Below are 21,546 nucleotides of genomic sequence, written 5' to 3'. Positions count from 1 at the left end.
CAGCAGTGGAAAGACGATACTCTAGGCGGCAACACAAAGGAAGAAACTATAAAACTGATGTTGGACAATCAAATTCGATATGTAAATAAACAAAATGTGTTAAGCCTGGTTCATTGAAAGCAGATTTTACAAAGCTCCTGTGAAACCAGGCCCGCACCATGCATTTACTGTATGAAAGCACTTGTTTCCAAAACTCAAATTATATATCTCATTTTTTACAGTTCTACTGGATGATGTTAAATGGTATGTTTATTGTAATTTGAACTATCGTGGGGTCGTGACTTGTGTCATGTGTGATATTGGCTTATTGATAACTCTGTTTCCTACTATAGGCAGTTGGCTGCCTAGTGATTGCAACATTGTAACTCTCCGATGTGAATAGTTGGTAATGATGTTTAGTTTCCAAGTGCTACAGAATAAGCTCAACTGAAATGCACCAATTGCGCATAACACACATCATTACTCTACTCTATCAATCCGTTCCAAACGAACACAAATAATTAGCCTATAATTTACTTGCGTTTACGGTGGACCGTGGCCTGTTCAAAGTGAGCCGCTGCTGTTCGGAAGTCAGAACTATCCAACTCCTTGGAGCAGCTTGCGATGCGCAACAGCCTTGTTACTTTGTCCTCAAGAAGGCACGATCTTGAGGCTGTCTTTCCTCTGTTTTGGAGAAAGAATACCCTCTCAGAGGACACACTGGAAATGGGGATAATCAACACAATCTATGCCAATTTTGCCCAGCTTGGGTACAGTTAGCTGAAGTCCCTTATGAGGACTTTTGCGTGAGTAAACATGGCAACACACACACCCAACATTAATTTCCAAGCAGCTTGGGGGTTTATTAGTGTATTAAGTATATTTGACTTTGAAGTTGGAGCACATTTCCTGGTATGTCCATCAATGAATAAAAAGCATTATTTTGCAATGGATTTGTATTTTATTTTGGGACAATTTGGCCGGTAACAATTGTATTTATCGGTTCTTCATGTATTTTATCAGCCAAAAGCCAGCATTTACCAGCTAACAGAAACCCTGGTGTGGGTGTATATTAGCAATGAGTCTACCTCATACAAATACACTGGATCAGTCTGTGAGTCACCAAAACAAACAAGACACAGAACACTTAACAGATATCTCCGTCTCCGGAGATCCAGAAGTAGGTCGGTCAGCCCACCTGGGAGAAAGGTGTGTGTGACATATTACTCAGGTGTGCCTAGGTTGATTCTCTCCGCCACCCAGACCAGAGACAGAGTCGGCGTGTGTGTGTGTGTGTAAGAAAGAGAGAGAGAGCGAGAGTGTGTGTGTGTGTGTGTGTGTTTGTGAGACAGAGAAACCGCATAACCGTTCCAACAACTATTAGAGCCCCCCTTCAGTCCTCAGCAGCTCTCCTCTCTTCTATTCAAGCCAACTTCAATAATTAATCACATGGCATCAGCAGGAGAGGCCCCACGCATGGAAAGTAACTGAGAACACTGGATCTCTCTTTCACTGCCTCCCTCATACTGAGCACACACACACACACGTTTAATCTCCGTGGCTCTGTGGGAAACAGATGCGATATCAAAGAATCATACGACTGTAGACTGTAGTGGTATGTGCTAAGAGCAGCCGAGATATTGGAGTAGAACTAGTAGGACGTGATCAAATGATTCAACCATTGGCTGATAAAGAGCAGCTGAGAGAGAGCCTCTTGTTTCCTCTCTAATCAAATCAAATTTTACATCCTTAGAGCACTGGGACACTGACTAGATGTGAAAAAATAAGATGTATTCTAGGAGACAAGGCATCACAACTATCACACAGGCCAGGGGTCAGAGCTCCACTGGGACCAGGACAGGAACAGTCTGGTAAAGTCAAAACACACTATTGTGTGTGTTTGGTTTTACTATCCTTGTAGGGACCAGAAGTAAAGGATAGTAAAAAAAAGAAAAAAAGGCAAAGTGGGGACATTTTGCCGGTCCCCACAAGGAAAAATACTATTTTAGGATTAGGGGTTAGGGTTAGAATTAGGGTTAGAATTAGAGCCCAACCGATATGTTTTTTGGGATCCAATAACGATTCTTTTGGGGACAAAATTTACCGATACCGAGATATCTGCTGATATATTGTTTTACAGTGGGGAAATGAAAGTGTCATTTTTCCACACTGAATTCTCATAAATTGCCATCCAAAAGAGCAATTGCCCAATAACTATGCTTCAAATGTTGATTTCATACATTGTGACAATAATGATATCATGAGAAGTGTTCACATAAGCATGAGTTTCCCTTTTTACATTCTATTTATTGAATGATAAATCGGTCGTGCACTAGTTAGAATTAGGGTTAGGGAAAATAGGATTTTGAATGGGAATCAATTGTTTGGTCCCCACTAGGGGTGGGGGGGGGGGAGAGTTGGCTGTACAGTAATTCCATTCATATCCTTGTTAAAGCTCATATACCAGGGATCATCAACTAGATTCAGACGGGGGACGATTTTTGCCCAGTTGGGGAACCCTGCCAAATACATAATCACCGCAAATCACATCAAGCCCCACCACATCCCCTGGGCTCAGCGCCTGGCCGGGAGGCTCCCCCTGTGCCCCTCTCGGATGGGGAGAGGGATGTCACTCAGGGGACAAACGCAGATGAACTGTGCCCCACAGTACAAACTGTAAACTTTATCGGCACACTGCAGAAAATCAAACGCCGGGATCTGCTCTCTCTCGCATGGAGGAGAGGGATCTGAAGGAAGAGTGAGAAAAAAGGGGATGGGTGGAAGAAGTGTGGCTGCATTCCTGGCTATCCCTCCTTTTCAGAGGATGGACCACGCATCTGTATCAAACACCACACACACACACACACACACCTCTTCCACGGTGGAAGTAATGGGCCAGAGGTCAAACAACTAAAAACGAAACTCCCACCAAACCATGACTCAGCCCTGGGGATGGGAACTGGACACTTAACATGCCAGCCAGCCAATGGGCCATGGTCAACCAATCACAGGCCACCAATCACAATACAGGGTCAGATGTCAAGCTGCCCTGTTAAAGTTGTGGCGTTATGGGGCCAGGGGGAATTTAGATGGAGCACCACTATGTTTTTTTTTCAAACATCTGAAACAGAGTCAAAGATGAATTTCACTGACTGACTGACCAACGTTTTCAGAGGGAATATAGGGAGTCTCTGTGGTTGGACCACACACACATAGCCACTAGAGAGCTGGTTGTTGGAAGAGAGAGTTTGGTTGGTCATCACAGGTGTGTGTCAGCGCTAGGGCTGTGACGGTCTTGGAATTTGAGGTTACGGTAATTTGTAAGGCCAATGTACACAGTCACCAACATAACTGTTTGGGGGGGGGGGTAACAATTCATTATTAGGCCTACCTTGTCATTTTTATGCATATTATTTTATACAGATCCTATTTCGACGGACAAAACCATTCAAACGAAGTCCAATGGGTTCTCTCAGAAAAAACTTTTCCAGAAATATTCGCATAACGTCACAAACCCTGCTCCTGCTGTCAATTGATGGCAGTCGCATCGACGCATTTAAAATTCTATCATTTTTCAGAAATAAAGAAATAATGTAGCCTAAGCTAATGAAAATAGGCCTTTTACAAGATTAAATCATGACAGGAATGTTTGATTCTTATTAAAGAGATGGAGTCCAGAGTAGACAGGTTACTTTAGGAAACTTTCTGAATAGACATATAGGCCTATAGAGAAAATCACCAGCCAATTAAAGCCACCAGCGTACGTCAGACACAAGAGCAGATATTGATCCTTTACTTAAAACGTATAAAAAAAACCTAGGCCTACCTTAGGCTTTCCGAAAGTATACTATAAGATAATGAATTGTCAAGTAAAGTATGAAGGGGACAGCTATGTTATAGTATGAAGATGGAATTGACAGTCATTAAAATAGAAACAAATACATGCAACATGTCCATAGCAACATGTCCTGAACCTATCGACGCAACACTATGAGGAACTATTAACATTTGAAATGGATGTAAAAAATAAAATGGACTTTGTTGACTTACTGTGTGAGGTGAAGAAAACAATTACTGAGAAGCCCAGCTGGGCACTTTCCTACATTTGACATTTGTGAGAAGCAGGCCAAGTACTTTTATGCATGCTTAAGCGCGCGCACTCTGTCAACATTAACAGGACAGAGAAACCAGACATTTTCATTGCTCACATGGAGCGCGTAAATGGTATGAAATAAACAAAAACTTTGTTTCTCACAAGTGTAGCAGGTTTTGAACTCTGCAAACAACGTTTCCACTCCGAGAATAAGGGAAATTACTTTAATTAATAAATGCATTAACAGAATGTAATGTAACCAAATGACAGGGATTAACGGTAAATTGCCTGTTTTACAAACGGTAGGCTACCACATGGGCATTCATAAAAATGCATTGCGTGCCGACACTGTATAGCCTAGGCTACTATTCTACTTTGCGGGGATAGGAGAGCGGCAATTTTTTTGTATCGCCTAGGGCGGCATATTGGCCAGGACCGGGCCTGATCAGCGTTGATTAGTCTATAAATTAAGAAAATCTTCCGTACCAAATTATACCATGCCAGGTTGGAGAGGACTGGCGCATTGGCCATTTGATGCATTACAGGCCTCAGAACCAGAACAACCTTGTCGACTGCTGTTGAATAATTAATGAAGTCAGACACATCAACATTTTTTTTAAGAAAACCTATTTATTTACTTACTAGCAAGCAATGAAAACTTGCATTGTATAAAAGAAAGTCCAAATCAAATCGTTTATTACTGAAGTGCCATGGCCTATCGCTCTCTACACCCACGCACATCAAGCGATTACATCTAGCGATTAGCTGCTCGAGAATTAAAGGAATGTTAAAAGGGGGATGTAGAAAGTTTAATAGACAGACTAAGTTAGAAAAAATATAGCTTATAATCATTAGTAAACACTCCCGCTATTAGGTACGTTTATCTACATGAAAATAAAGTTCATATGTGGAGGAAGGCATGGGGGAGGAGGAGGGTTGAAGTTGGCAAAAGCAGAGTTTAGGCCACCCAGAGTCTAGTGCTTACACAGGGACCAACATTCCCACCACACCTTCACAGACAACAGAACCAACACACACTGAATTGTGACAGATTAGTCTATAAATTCCACACGGTTGTTGTTGTAATGCCAATAAATATAAGAAGCTCCCTTCACTTCTTACATTACATTCGATTATACCATGGCACTGTTGAATACTTGATTCTGATTGGCTAGAAGGACATGCTAGAGTGTGCATTATTCCCCTATAATGAGCGGTATAATTCATGACTATGAAGTTCATTATTACATGTTCTATGTTTGAGCTCCTTTTGAAAGCAAAAGTCAAATTGAAATCATTGGCATTGTTGAATTCGATTTTCATAATAGCAAACTACTGTATGAAGACTGATGGTTTGGTTAGCTAAGCTAGCAAGTCTGTTTGGTTACCAATGCAACTACAGTAGCTATCTAGTAAACGTGATAGCTACTTCAGTGGATGATGAACACATTTCTATCAACAAATATAGCCTTGGTATAAGCGGTATAATAAACTCAGGGCTCAAGCATTCTCTGGAAAATAATCCAACTCTGTGGAAGTTTAGTGCCACACCGCTAACGACGTGGAACATACCTTCCACGTTGTGCATTATTTTCCATAGAACGCATAGCCCCTCGTTGATTATCCCTTACATACCTGATGAAAGTAAAGATGGCTGCCTCTCCCCATGAATATGAGAGTCAGTCTGTCAGGAGAGGAGGCAGATGGTGCAGGTGACTCTGCCCTGAGGGCAACAGCTGCTTAGGCGCCTGCCTGGTTGCCTGTGTCTATCTGCCTGCCTGCCTGGTTGCCTACCTCCCCGCCTGCCTGCCTGATTAATTCCGGATGATTCCTTTCTGCCGGATTCCTGCCTGCCTGCTTATCAACACACTGCTAAAGCCTTCATGTACAGCCATCTCATATCATATCAGAGCACAACCCAAAGTTCAAACAGCTTGCAAACTTCACAACAAAGACGCAGAACACACACACACACACACAGGAACAACACAGAAGCAGAAGGTGAGTGTGTGTGGACGAGACGAGACCAGACAGGCCCAGTGCTTAGAAGGAAAACAGCAACCTGCGACATTCCACCCACACACACACCCCACACTCACTCTCAGATCTGTCTGAACACACACAGCTTTTCAGGTCTGTCTGAACACACACAGCTTCTAAGGTCTGTCTGGGGAGGCAGAAAAAAGATCAGACACACATTAACTAACACACCGTTCTGTCTGGGGAGACTGACTCAAATGGAGAAAAAACATGAGATTTAAATTTGCCTTACGTGTCTGAGCTGAAAACACTCAAAGTCCCAAACCCACCCCTCACCAAGGGACCGATACTGCCCTATAAAGGAGGTGGTAACCATAGCTACACCTTAATCTTATGATTAAGTATTTTGAACCTCTCCCCTGGAATTATGTCAACCCCAGAAGGACATAGTCATTCCCATAGCATAGCCAGAATGGGCAATACGTACACCAACACATAATGCCTTGACTACGAGCATACACCCACACACAGCCAAAGACTAGGCTAAGTGTTTGCTGGTGCCAGAATGTGAGCAGCACTGTCTCACTGGCCAATCAATAACAGTCTAATCTCATTAACCTTTTAACATGGAGAGACAGGCTACAGCCAGAAGGAAAGGGAGAGACACAGGCTCCAGCTAGATATATGAGAGAGAGGAGAGCGAGAGAGGAGAGCGAGAGAGGAGAGCGAGAGAGGAGAGCGAGAGCGAGAGAGAGAGAGAGAGAGAGAGAGAGAGAGAGAGATCAAACGGAGAGGGAGAGGCAGAGAGAAATAGAGGGAGAGGCAGAAGAAGCCACTTAGCAGAAAGGATGGGCCCCCTAGAGACATGAAAGAAGAGATGGTGAGGGTTTCACAAAGAAAGACATTAGGTGGATGATCAAAACCTCAGACAATAATACACTCAGCTCCCTGCTCCCTCTGGACTTCCATGGGAACCTCACAGGAGGAGAGAAGAGGGTTAGGGTCGGGATAGGGTAAAGCAATTAGTCAAAGAATGAGAGGGGGGTAAATCCATTTCAATTCAATCACTTTTTGACAGCATCCCTTTTGATTTGAACGAAACCTTCCATACATACTAGCCCATGGAAGAAGTGGTCAGAAAATGACTTTTTGGACCTGAATGCCAAAATATTCAGGAGATAGAGGTGCTCAAAGTTGACCCATTTTGCATACCCCACCATACCATGAGACGTCCATCTTCATCACTGGAAAAGACAAACGTTTGAGTTTGATATCATTTAAAAGCTAGATTTTTTATATAAAATTTTTATTTTTTAAACCTTTAACATCAATGATCTAAAAATGCGTAAACTCCTTTTTTCATATTCACATATGATTCAGAGGGGTTGGGTTAAATGCAGAGGACACATTTCAGTTGAATGCATTTAGTTGTGCAACTGACTAGGTATCCTCTTTCCCTGTTGCAGCTTAGACCCTATTTCACATCTAAGGTGTTTGTGTTGTGCCAGTCATTGGTTGAGACACATGCTCTTGAATACAGGGTGGTTGTCATTTCAATCATAGAAATAGAATGGACCTATCCCTTCAGACCACTGCAATTTAGTTGGTACACTATTTACATTTGAAATGCATTGACATTTTTACTTCTAATTACCACCACAAAGATGACCGCCGGCCCACCCACCGTCAAATATCAACCTAAATGGAAATGTATATTCTATTATCTATATTTCTATGATTTCAATACCTTTCCTATGGAGGAATGATGTTAAAAGGTAAACAAATTACAATTACTATTGTACGTTTTTTTTCTTCTTCAGAAATTATTAAATAGCTTGAGAACCCTGTTTGTAAGCTTTTAAATGATATCAACCTCAACCGTTTATCTATTCCAGTGATGAAGACATGGATGTCTCATGGTATGGTGGGGTATGCAAAATGGGTCAACTTTGAGCACCTTTATCTCTTGAATGTTTTGGCACTTCTACAAAAGGCAAATATGTATAGAAGGTTGCATTGAAATCAAAAGCAGTGCTGTCAGAAAAGTGTATGAATTGAATGGATTTACCCATGAAGGTTAGAGAAAGAGAGAAAAGTATAGGGCCTGTTCAACTGTTCCCAGTGGAGAGCAGTAAGTAGGAGCAGTAAGTAGGAGCAGTAAGTATGCATCTGCCAGCGTGTGGGCAGTGTGAGGGTGTAATGAGGGGGTTCCATCACGCAGGCCGAGGTCAGCCAGACAGCCAGCAGGAAACGCCGCCAACAACGTCGTCATCAAAGAGGGCCAACAGCGTGACTCATTGGCCTCAGACACAGGGAGGAGCACTGGAATTTAATGAGACACTTTTATACCAGGACATAGCAGTAAACAACATTCCTCCTCTCTATAAAAAACATCAACTCCAAAGAACGAAGGAAGAAAACAAGTACACAGAAATGCTAAGCTATTTCTAACAGGGTACAGGAAATTGGACTTGGAGCTACATCCAATAGACAGCAGCTACATTCATGGGTTTTCCTTTGCTCCCTGTTAGTTTTGAAGTCATTTCATGGAGATGGAGATATGCGGATCAGAAATAGAGAAGAGAAAATAAAGAAATAGACAGAGGGGGAAGCAGCCATGATGAGTTGTACTAAGGCCTCATTACTACATAGGAAACAACGGCCTTATTCCACCCCCCAGATAGACAGGATACTGCTGCATCTCTCCACTTCACACACACACACACACACACACACACACACGACAGGAGGTCCAGCTCATGACCTCACGCAGCCCTTCCCCGGTGTCGTTAATCAACATTTGCTGTTGAGCAGGTTGTCAAATAACCTCCTCTACAGATGTACGTGCTGGGTTTCACACAAGGCTAATGTCCCATCAAAAGTGTACCTGTGACAATGACACCAGCTGTTGAACAATTTCAGATATATTATTGAGAAAGCAATGTTCCAATTGCACTGATTAATTATACTAGTCTGTTTTCAGTTTGAAGACACCTGGCCAATCGTCCACACATCTATAACAATCTATTGCTGACAAAAGGACTAATCATCACATAGCCTAAGCTATTCAGTTTTAAAACTAGCCTAACCTTTTTGTTGACTAATTTCTCCAAGACTAAAATGCAAATGAAAGCCATCCAGGGGAACCACTCTCTCTCCCCCTCTTGCGCTTTCTCTGTGTTAATGAGCATGTTCCTTTCATCTGTCTCTGCTGGCTGCGACCCCACACCGCCACGACCTCTGAACCCCACTTACAATGGATTCAGCCCACATCACATGATAAAGACTTCTATTTCATCTCAACCTGTGGGAGGATAGAAAAGGACTGTTGTTCTAGTATGAATCAACAACAAAGCCAGAAGGACAAAATATCCCAGTAATCTGAGAGACAGAGCTAACCTCCACAGTCACTCAGCTTTTCACTGAGGCTGCATGCCCTGTTCCTTTATTCCCCTTCATCAAAGACATGCCGGGGCCACGGTGTCACACAACTGGTGACTTCTGTTACACTGTGACAAGGCAGGGCCAGGGGAGGGTGGGAGGGACCGTTCAGCAAGCTTAACATTTGCCTCTTTTGCGCCTGACACCTTTTCCATAGCATTCTTTCCTAACCTTCTGTCTGCCACTAGCAGCATCCCTACCCCCCAAACACACACCTCTCCCTGAGTCACTCCTGACGCCTGTGTCAGTCAGATCAGAGGAAAGTAGAAACAAAACCCTGTTGTGCATCTGTCTGCCAAGCTCCACCCCCTCACCCATTCTTCGGTCCAGATAAGAAACGGAGGGAGAGACAGGGTTGGACAGGAGAACCGAGCTGAAGGGGCCAGCTAAAAGACTGAGGGACGCATAACAACAACAGAAGGAGAGACTGAGTACAATAGGAGAGAGGGAGTTAGTGTGGTGTGGTAGATAACTGAGTCCAATAGGAGGAGAGCCAAGCAGGGGCAACGAGGCAAAGGGTTCCCCAGGTCCAGCACCCCTGGACTCACTGGGCGGGCAGGCAGGGAGGGATCAGACCGGGCTAGTACCCAGCCAGCGCTTTGATCTCGGCCTTTCATGTTTTGACATATTCCACCTGCATTACCCTCCCATTCAGCTCTCTCTCCCTCTATGTATGGTAAGATGCCCTGGGAGGGACTGCAGAATACTTCACAAGGGACACAACATTCTATAGCAGGTAAATGGAGGGAAATTATGCTGAATGTGCTTTGAAGACATTTGGCGTACACTCACAAAAACAGTGGTTTTGAATGTCACCAAGCGTGCATTGGTGTTGTGTGGTGTGTGTGTGCTACGCAGGGGCTTAAGGCATCCGCATGCTTCCAGACGAAACCGTTCGGAAGAGTTTGTTATGCATATATTATGACAACATTTTGTGATGTTTTTGTTGGTTTTGGCCGAGCAGGAGGAGACATAAACCCTCACGTCCCTGGCTAAGGTTGGCCACCAGTACTTCTCACTAAGGCAGTGCACTGTCCGGCCAATACCATGATGACCAGAGGAGGGTGACGTGTGAGCCCAATAAATCAGTCGATCACGGATCTCGAGCAGCACGTACTTCCGCCCCTCTGGACACTCTTGAGGAGTAGGGTCGGTACGTAACGCCCGCTCGATCTCCGCATCGACCTCCTACACCACCGGTGCCACCAGACAAGACTCCGGAAGTATGGGAGTGGGCTCAATGGACCTCTCCTCTGTGTCATATCGCCGGGACAGGGCGTCTGCCTTAGCGTTCTGGGACCCTGGTATATACGTGAGCTTAAAGACAAACCGGGCCAGAAACATGGCCCACCTAGCCTGACGAGGGTTCAGTCTCCTAGCTGCCCGGATGTACTTCAGGTTACGATGGTCAGTCAGAATGAGAAAAGGGTGTTTAGCCCCCTCAAGCCAATGCCTCCACACCTTTAGGGCTTGAACCACCGCTAGCAGCTCCCTGTCCCCCACGTCATAATTACGTTCCGCCGGGCTGAGCTTCTTAGAGTAAAAGGCACAGGGACGGAGTTTAGGAGGCGTGCCCGAGCGTTGAGACAGTACAGCACCAATCCCCGCCTCTGACGCGTCCACCTCCACTTGGAACGCCAAAGAGGGGTCCGGATGTGCCAGCACCGGAACCGAGGTGAACAGGTCCTTCAGTAAGGGATTTTCGGTTGTTCGGGCACACCAAAAAATGTCTTGAGGCAAGCTGAAGTCGTCAGCTGAAGTCTACACCCCTTCGTCTGTGATTGGTCAACAGCAGGGATTCTTCAGTAATGTCTGTTGTCATTCAACGAGAGACGACTCGTTTTCATTCACATTTTTTTTTATTGACATGCTGCACCAAACATCTTAGATGTAAACTCTCCTCGGCTAAAACGTCGAAATTAATGACATATTTCTTGAGTTATCTTAAATTAATTCATACTATTTTGAGGAAGTGTATACTGGCTACGGCGTCTCAAAATTGACAAACAGTACTATTGCTGCTTATTTCTCAAGTGAAGGTCTTTTAAGGGAGTATGCTAGCACACTTGTTCGGTTCGCCTAGCCGACTTCGGCTAGCTGCCAGCCGAACCGAAGCATGCTGACGCCTTTAGGGTAAATGCGATAGCTCAGGGCATTGAAAGTTTATAACAGAATGAGAATAAAAACTTCAAAAGGACCAAATAATGGAGCAGTAACAAGTATGACCAGCTCTTATCTCCAACAAACAGGCTTTTCAGAATAGAGGGAAATTCCAACGCACCCAAACCCCTTTGAAATGAGCTGACTTTTGAAGTGCTACTACAGTAAATGAGGCTCAACCAGCATTAGGGAGTTTCACCAACAGAAGATGGGATCTCTGTACCTGCATGGTTAAAACAGATACAGTAACACAGTATTCCACTGACTCTACATACAACCAGGACATCCTTCCATCTACCCAGCTCCTTCCTTGAGGTTCTTGAATGAGGGACAATACACCAAACACAACTTGTCAATACCTAAATACTGAATGAAGACAGCTCATATCATACCTAAACATTACTGCATGTAACGGACAGTCTAATCTTATGTTGTTGTATCACTGGTAGGCTATTTCATAAGAGAGAACGCAATGTGAGTAAGCATTGTACTTAACATTTTCCCAGATTATTCAATTTAAAAAAAACGCTTGTTTTTGTTTGCAGGAGAGAACAAGCAGACGACATGCTATTGAGAGAGCAAAAAACACAACAAGCACTGCCTTTACCTCTGGCTGAGCGGCAGGTAGCCTAGCGGTTAAGACCGTTTGGTCACTTACCGAAGGGTCGCTGGTACAAATCCCCGAGCAGATCAGGTGAAAAAATCTGTCGATGTGCCCTTGAGCAAGGCACTTAACCCTAATTGCGCCTGTAAGTCGCTCTGGATAAGAGCGTCTGCTAAATGACTAAAATGTAAGAATATCATGGACTGTTCATGTTACATATGATCCCAAATATCCACCTAACACGTCAACCAGTCTTATCCCTGTGGCTCCTTAGTGATGAGGGAGGGAGATAGTTCTGCTGTCTGTTGTTAGTGGAGACAGTTTCCCTCAGCTGCATAAGTTGACCTTCAGAGCAGCTAATAGGATTCTAGAACTTACCTCTGGCTCTGCATCATCACTGATTACAGTCTCTCTGTGCTGCACAGTAACAGTCAGTCCTAACAAACACCTACAGCCTGTCTCACCTTCAATACAAAACCATCCCTACAACAGGGACCTGGCACAACAATGTTCCATTCTAACTAATGGTCCAACATCCGTTCAAAATCTCTTAATATGAACCTCATGACACTATTGTACTCAGCAGCCAGGAGGATGGAATTATTTGTTGGCTCAACTGTCATCTGCTCAGTAGTCTCAGTTGTATTCAACACTGGGCTGTTAGTCAGCTGGCCAGCTGTAGGATCACTATGATAACTGCTAATCTGGGCCAACGATTAGAGACAGTAATGCAACATGCTGCTACACTGAACAAAAACATAAACGCAACATGTAAAGTGTTGGTCCCATGTTTCAGGAGTTGAAATAAATGATCCCAGATATTTTTCATACGCACAAAAAGCTTATTTCTCTAAAATGTTGTGCACAAATTTGTTTACATCCCTGTTAGTGAGCATTTCTCCTTTGCCAAGATCATCCATCCACCTGACAGGTGTGGCATATCAAGAAGCTGATTAAACAGCATGGTCATTACACAGGTGCACCTTTTGCTGGGGACAATAAAAGGCCACTCTAAAATGTACAGTTTTGTCACAACACAATGCCACAGATGTCTCAAGTTTTGAGGGAGCATTCAATTGGCATGCTGACTGCAGGTATGTCCACAGGAGCTTTTGCCAGAGAATTGAATGTTAATTTCTCTACCATAAGCCGCCTCCAACGTCGTTTTAGAGAATTTGGCAGTACGTCCAACCGGCCTCACAACTGCAGACCACGTGTATGGCATCGTGTGGGCGAGTGGTTTGCTGATGTCAACGCTGTGAACAGAGTGCCCCATGGTGGCGGTGGGGTTATGGTTTTGGGCCCGCATAAGCTACAGACAACAAACACAATTGCATTTTATCGACGGCAATTTGAATACACAGAGATACTGTGACGAGATTCTGATGCCCATTGTTGTGACATTCGTCCGCCGCCATCACCTCATGTTTCAGGATGATAATGCACAGCCCCATTTTGCAAGGATCTGTACACAATTCCTGGAAGCTGAAAATGTCCCAGTTCTTCCATGGCCTGCATACTCACCAGACATGTCACCCATTGAGCATGTTTGGGATGCTCTGGATCGACGTGTACAACAGCGTGTTCCAGTTCCCGCCAATATCCAGCAACTTTGCACAGCCATTGAAGAGGAGCGGGACAACATTCCACAGGCCACAATCAACAGCCTGATCAACTCTATGCAAATGAAAAGTGTTGCGCTGCATAAGACAAATGGGGGCCACACCAGATACTGACTGGTTCTGATCCACACCCCTACCTTTAAAAAAAAAAGGTATCTGTGACCAACAGATGCATATCTGTATTCCCAGTCATGTGAAATCCATAGATTAGGGACTAATGAATTTATTTCAATTGACTGGTTTCCTTAAATGAACTGTAACTCAGTAAAATATGTTTAATTGTTGCATGTTGCATTTATATTTTTGTTCATTGTATTTAAATCACTGCAGATTTGCTCTGTTTTGTTTTAAAACTGTCTCGAACCATGGGAAACAACATACATGCTCATTCATCCATATTTAACGACCCCCGGAAAGCAGACTACTTACCCTCACTGGGGTGCTCTTGGCCTGGGCTCTCTGGGGCTGTGCTCCTGGGTCTCTGGGCCCGTTGCCCTGCACCCTGACGCCAACTGTGCCATTGGCGCAGACTCCAGCTACAGGGCCCGCCCGGCGGGGCCTCTGTTTGATGCCGTCCAGCAGGCGCACCAGGAGGATGTTGCTGGGCAGCTCGTCCACAGCACACTCCACCAGCGTGCGGCACTCTGGGCAGCGTAGCTCTCCCCGGGAGCCCAGAATGCCCTGGAGGCAGCGCCTGCAGAAGGTGTGCTGGCAAGGGAGGACCTTGGCTGTGGCATCCAGCCGCTCCAAACACACTGGGCACTCCAGCAAGTCCAACAGCACCGACTCGTCCATTCTTTCTGTCTCCACCTCTAAGCTTTGCTTCTACTTCAGTGGGAAGAGCATGGTGGTGGTGTTGGTGGGGGTTGTGTATAGGAAGCTGTGTCCGTGCTGTCACGTCACTCCCATGCCCAAACTATGGCCATAGTGCCTGCATCAGCTGTAGTATGGGGATAAATGTAAATTAGTTTGTCATCATTCCACATATACAAATATTACTTGGCAAAAGTAATCCTGCATATAAACGGGAAGCTATTCCGCTATTTATTACTACTATAATATGTGGAATGTAACAAAGTTCAAGACCATTACATTCCAAAGTTCTCTGTCATCATGCCAGTCACACCCAAAGGTAAAGGAACACAGAATGCCAGGCTGCACGTTCTATTCTACAATATTACCGATATGCTCGATCTCATTGTCCCATTTATACCAGTCAATCCTAACTAATCAAATCGTTGAAAATGCAAATAGAGCATTTTCATTTGATCAAATCTTTTTGCAAATAGAGCATTTGCCGTTTGTTGACTGCAGACGGCAAAATAATCTCAAATTAATCATTTATATAATTCAATTCCCTACGGACTCAAATCAAAGTTTAGCCTATTATTAGATTAAAGAGCATTATAGAAACCCTGGCGTGAGACGTTGACACATTCAAGCAGTGGGATTACATGCGCTACAACCGCGCTAAACTCAAAGCCTGTGTGTGCATTTCTGTGTCCAGAACGAACAGAGAGGATCTCCGTGACAATTAATTTCATAAGAAAGGGCTTTGATCCTCATAATCCCTGGCTGTAGTAAATTATATACATTTGGAAGAAATATAACTAGCTAGTAGTGCGAGACAATACGGCCACTTCGTTGAACGCACGATTTGGGAGCAGAGCTCCGAAAGAGGCTACGTTCCGAATAGTAAATCGTATGCAAAAAAAAAAATCTACAAATCTGAAAAACATCCAGTGGTTTTACGTAACTTTGCTACAATGTCACAGTATGAAAAACAACTAGACACATTACAGCCACAACTAAAAAGTGTCGGTCGTAAGAAAAAAGTTATGTCCCGCATGATTATGTATGATAACCGAGATTAGCTTGCTGGCTCGCTAGCTAGCTTGTTGAGGAACAGTGTGTCAAAAGTTCGCTGTGGCTGTGATTACTAGTTATTAGTTTGTATGCCAATACAAATGATTAAACAATTGAAATTCCAAAGGAATGACCTACTATTAGTTTGTGTATTATATGTTTGAAGTTAGAAAACAATCGTCCTTGAAAACACAAATCTTAGCTACCTCAAAAACGGGCCTCCTCTTCCACCCCTCCTATCCTTTCCGAACAATTTCTCTCCGACTTGGATAGCGAACAAGCAAGGAATAAGCGACTTTGGAAAGAGCCTAATTGGCGGGTAATATAGTTTTCACTCTGCTTCACAGAGAAAATAATCTTTACACGCTATTGTATTCTGCACTTTCCGAAATAGTCCGAGAGAGCATGTATCCTGGTAAATTCTCGGTTTGGGAAAGACCGACGGAGAAACGAACTCCAGCTGCAGTATCAGAACGCCATGATGAACTAGATTGATTCTATGGAACCCGCCCAAGCTACTTCAGGGAGGCGGGAGGGCGTGATTGTGTCAACTCAACAGTCAACAGTCAACGTGTAACATTTCACACACACACACTCAAAATATGTTTTACTATACTCCCTGTGTTAGTATTTATTCAATTCATAAAATAATTTAACAAAATAAATGTTGTTGTTAATTCATCTTGATTACTGGCAAGTAGTAGGCTACTGTATTTGAAACCCAGTGGCGGCTCCTGAAAAAATTCTCAGGGGGGGCAATTTTTCTGATGATTTAGGTGACCTACACACATTTTTAAAAAGATATGTCCAGCAACAACATGAAGACAGGGGCAGCATATAAGTCAATACCAGAAGCATTTATTGACTGATCTCAAAAGTGTTGGCTTACAAAAGCAAAATAAGTTATCACAGTAAAAATAATCAAGGGTGTTCTTTCACATTCCTCAACACTGCATAAACAATATGTATGGCTTTGTAAAAATGAACAACCATATTCTGGCCAATTGTATAGATTTGTAAATATGAACAACCATATTCTGGCCAATTGTATAGATTTGTAAAAATGAACATGAACAGATTTTTTATTTTTTTGAATGGCAGTACCTTTCAAACATGTCTGCTTGCAGTAAGGTAGCACTCACAAGGTGGCCAGAGAAAGAGAACCTTTCTTTGGTGTGATCCAGGATGGTGTTGCAGACCTCTTCAGACAGCCTCTGCTTCTCCTCTTCTCTCAAAGCTGTTCTGGGTTTTTTGGCTCCTGTTGCTTCTTGCAGCTGCTGTTGAGAGGAGTCCCTGAAGGCAAACAGACCAATATGTTTGTTGGCTTTGTACAGTATTGTTGTCTATGTGATGCACAGGTATATGCAATGTATCCATGTATAGTACAAATACTTCAGTTCCACTTAAAATGGGCAGGGATGCATAAAGTCTTTAGTGTTTAAGTTAGCCTTTGTGTCTCACATAGCCTGGATGTTCAGCACAGTATACAGTGGTGCTCATAAGCTTATGATCCCATGCTAAAGTTGACTAAAAAGAGGAATAAAAAAGAAAAGAAAATTGGTGTCCTTAAAGGTTGGATTTTCCAACTTTTTTAATTAAGTCATTAAGATCAATTTCCAAAAGATGATTTTTTTATTTTTTTATTCCTCTTTTTAGTCAGCTTTAGAATGTGTTCATACACTTATGAGCACCACTGTACAGTACACATAGTATATAAAATAAGATAGATTACACCACTGGCCATATATAATGAGAATAATGTAATTTCAAACACAAATGCAGTCTCCTTTCATGCATACATTTTCAAATAAAGCTCTGCTTTGAGAAAGATCGAATGATATTGTTTAATCTTTATCTTACCTTATGGCCTGCACACTGCTTGCGAAGCTGTCGAGGGCACGTTTGATAAAGACAGCATCGATGTCCTTCTTCTGTAGCTTCTGGTACGGTGGGCTGGTCAAATGAACCCAATGAACCCGTCCGGATGGCTTCAAAACATTCTATGAGGTCGTCTCGATTCTCGTAGACAGTGTTCACGACTCTGCTGTTGCTAACCTCATCGTTGTGGCGGCGGACAGCTAGCCTGTATCCCTCATCCAGTTGAGTGGCAATATTCACTCTCACCAAAGCAGACAATCTCAACCAGCTATCAATGTGGGTCTTTGACAGCTCATTTTTCTTAATCTTTTCTGAAAGATGGTGCATGTCGGTTACACCAGTCGCTGTCCAAGCGTTGCAGTCTGCCGTGCCGCTTTCAGGGTGAAAGAGTAGTTTCTTAGTTACGTTCATGGTTACGTTACGTTACGTATGACGAAAGCGCGTAAGTGCAAGCCCTCAGACACCAATAGAGATTGTATTGAAAGCTCAGAAATTTGAAAAAAAAATATTTTACATTAGAGGCTATGAGAGACTTCTGGGCGATTTTCAACCTGACTGAAATCGCCCCAAAACGGGCGGGGACATTTGAAGCACGACTTTAGCCTGATTGGACATTTAGTGGCTGGCAGATCAGACGTGAACACTGAACTACTGTTGCCGTGATATAATTGATTAGAAAAAAAATCCCTTCCTTTTCCCGTTTGGCAGTGCGTCGCCCATATCGCCCTATTGAACACACCGCCCATGTTGAAACCCCTAGCCCAGGCGTTCCCAAACTTTTTGGGTCCGGGGACCCCTTTTGTGATAGCAAATTCATCAGGGACCCACTCAAAATCAGAACACAACTCCGACTTTAGTTTGTGATAAAAATAGCATACAAGGAGTTTACTATGACTTCTGCATTGGATGGCTGGACTAACCAGGTCTCTGGCCCTGGAAAGTAACATTTTAAAGGCCCCCCTCTTTGCATTTGAGAGACAATGTTGCAGTTTTAAAGCTAATTTCCTACAACTCTACACATTTTGTCATGGGGCAGAGAGACATTTTTGCAGTTTTAAAGCTTTATGCAATTCTACACATTTTCCCATTGGGCAGAGAGACAATTTTGCCGTTTTAAAGCTTAAATTACAGTGCATTTATGTTCAAAACAACATTTTTAGGGAATACAAGAAGTATTGAGTTGATCCCTGTGAGCCTCCCAGGCCCTGTTGTACATCTAAGGGTATATTGTAGATTAATAATATTACATTGTATTGTATTGTATTGTATTGTATTGTATTGTATTGCACCCCCTAATCTTCTTCCACAGTATATCATACAGTACATGATGGTATTTACCATATCATCATATGATTACACAACAACACACATCCTTAACTGAATGTCACATTGCCAAATTGGCTAATAACGATTGCAGCCAGGACTGAAGATAGAGTTTTTACATTTAAGCAGACACCCTTATCCAGAGCGACTTACATGAGCAATTAAGGTTAAGTGCCTTGCTCAAGGGCACAGACAGATTTTTCACAGAGTCGGCTCAGGGATTTGAACCAGCGACCTTTCGGCCACATTTGTTTAATATGTTGTTGCTAGCAATATTTATATATAAAAAAATGAAAAGTAAAACAAATATATATATATAATTATAATATTGAGATGTGGCCGCAGACCCCCTGCAGTACTTCTGCAGACCCCCAGTTTCGGAACCACTGCCCTAGCGCAAACTATTCCTTGTAATAATGTTAGGTTGTTATAAACGCCCGCAGCAATAATAAGCCCTAGATGCCTAGGGTAGAAGGAGTGAAACCTTACCATGGAAGAGAATCATGTCTTTTAGGAACTAAAAAAATAACCAACATCTCACAAAAACAGTACATTTTTGCTTCGCTCTCAAAACAACCACTATACCCACTGTATTTTGTTTTACGTCCCTTCAATACTTTTTTCCACATGACTGCTCAAAGGTTAGATTTGTGTCAGCTTGCAGAAAGTATGTGCACATGATGCAAGTGTGACGCAAGAATGATATCATGGCATTTTAGTTCTTTATCTTTATCTACCATCACTCATCCCCTTATCTTCCTCCATTTCATCACCACGACCCTGACCTCCATTCCAAGTTCAACTGATTTGTGTCAATTCAACCCCTAAGCTTAAAGCGTCTGCTAATGGCATATATTATAATAATTATTAGTATTATTATTAGCCTATTTCATGTAAAAAAGGGATAAATTACTTCTTTTTCTGTACTCCATTCATCACTGGAATGTTAATATAAATGTCCCATGTGGATATTATAAGGATGTGCAGTAGGCTGCCGAAGATCATGCTAGGCATTCTGAGCCGACACAGACACTGGGATAGACCTCTTTCCCATCACTCTCTGACCCCACTCCTCTTCCACTGAGAATCAGAGCAACCCTTCACTTATACCTCTATTTGTCTGCAGTAAACAGCATCTCTCCATGTGTTTGTCTCTAGTAAACAGTGTGTTTGTGTGTGTGTGTGTGTGTGTGTGTGTGTGTGTGTGTGTGAGAGAGAGAGAGAGCGAGAGAGAGAGAGAGAGAGAGAGAGAGAGAGAGAGAGAGAGATTGTACCCTTTTAGAGGGTGCTGCTCTTATTACTAGAATTTATCAGGGCTGGCCATTTCCCCCATTAGTCGCATAACATGAGCAGCATCAGCGAGAGGGAGAGAGGCACAGGAAAACAATAAAAAGTGTGATTTATATTGATCTGACTTTGTTTGAGGACACTGCATACTGAGAGACGGACGAGAGGGGGAAGATAGGGAGAAGGAAAGAAAGAGCAATAAAAGCGAGAGATTTATATGGAGTTGGCACTCTTCTGTCACTAGTGATCCCATAGGAGCTGGCAGGAGCTCTCAGGTCATATTTCATCACCGTGGAGACAGAGACAGTGCTCCGCCCTCATGGATGAGTGTAAGCCTATAACCCCTGCCCTCCTTTTCTGCATAATCCCCCCTGTCCCGCCCCCACTCATATTTTACCCTTCCAGTCCGTGTGAAGTCTGACTGAGCCTCAGGTATGGAATATTTGCAGCAGTGGAAAGCAGCATGAGTGATTCACAGACATTGAGAGGTAATGGCCACTCAGAATGACCCAATCTGAAGACAGAAAGAAACGAGTCCACAGCCATGTTATTGGTAATAAACAAAACTGATACACATCACACACACACAACCCCCTCACCTCACACACACACTCTAATGTGCAAGGTCTTACACACACACGATGGAGGTGACAGCTGTGTTATTGCCTAGAAGCAGGAGAGGAAAGAGGAGAGAGACAGGACAAGACATATGCTCCATTTTCCCCTGGCGAGAGAAAACCTGACAGCCATGATAAAGCATTCAACAATCATCCTCATGTACAGTAAGCGGTAAACTAGTTCTCATGACAAATATGGATAAAAATAATTGATATAATATTGTATAGTGATTAAGGAATACAGTGCCTTGCAAAAGTATTCATCCCCCTTGGCATTTTTCCTATTTTGTTGCATTACAACCTGTAATTTAAATTGATTTTTATTTGGATTTCATGTAATGGACATACACAAAATAGTCCAAATTGGTGAAGTGAAATGAAAAAAATTACTTCTTTCAAAAAATTCAAAATAATAAATAACAGAAAAGTGGTGTGTGCATATGTATTCACCCCCTTTGCTATGAAGCCCCTAAATAAGATCTGGTGCAACCAATTACCTTCAGAAGTAACATAATTAGTTAAATAAAGTCCACCTGTTCTGAAAGGCCCCAGAGTCTGCAACACCAGTAAGCAAGGGGCACCACCAAGCAAGCGGCACCATGAAGACCAAGGAGCTCTCCAAACAGGTCAGGGACAAAATTGTGGATAAGTACAGATCAGGGTTGGGTTATAAACAAATATCAGAAACTTTGAACA

The 21,546-nt window shown here is 43.1% G+C and overlaps 1 protein-coding gene across 1 annotated transcript in view; it reads right to left on the bottom strand.

Moving 5' to 3' along the window:
* The window catches only part of sh3rf1 (SH3 domain containing ring finger 1), a gene marked incomplete at both ends in the record, with an annotated part of 63,174 nt that extends 48,500 nt beyond the window's left edge, over window positions 1-14,674 (bottom strand). Inside the window, one exon of the mRNA XM_084163400.1 lies at window positions 14,309-14,674. Within this exon, the coding sequence (XP_084019526.1) occupies window positions 14,309-14,674 (366 nt within the window). The remainder of the gene's footprint in view (window positions 1-14,308) is intronic.
* Window positions 14,675-21,546: the final 6,872 nt, after the last annotated feature.

Source organism: Coregonus lavaretus, assembly GCF_964263955.1.
Source record: "Coregonus lavaretus genome assembly, chromosome: 6".
NCBI lineage: Eukaryota > Metazoa > Chordata > Actinopteri > Salmoniformes > Salmonidae > Coregonus > Coregonus lavaretus.
The sequence above is the reverse complement of the archived record's forward strand: the minus strand, read 5'-3'. Positions and strand labels throughout refer to the sequence as shown.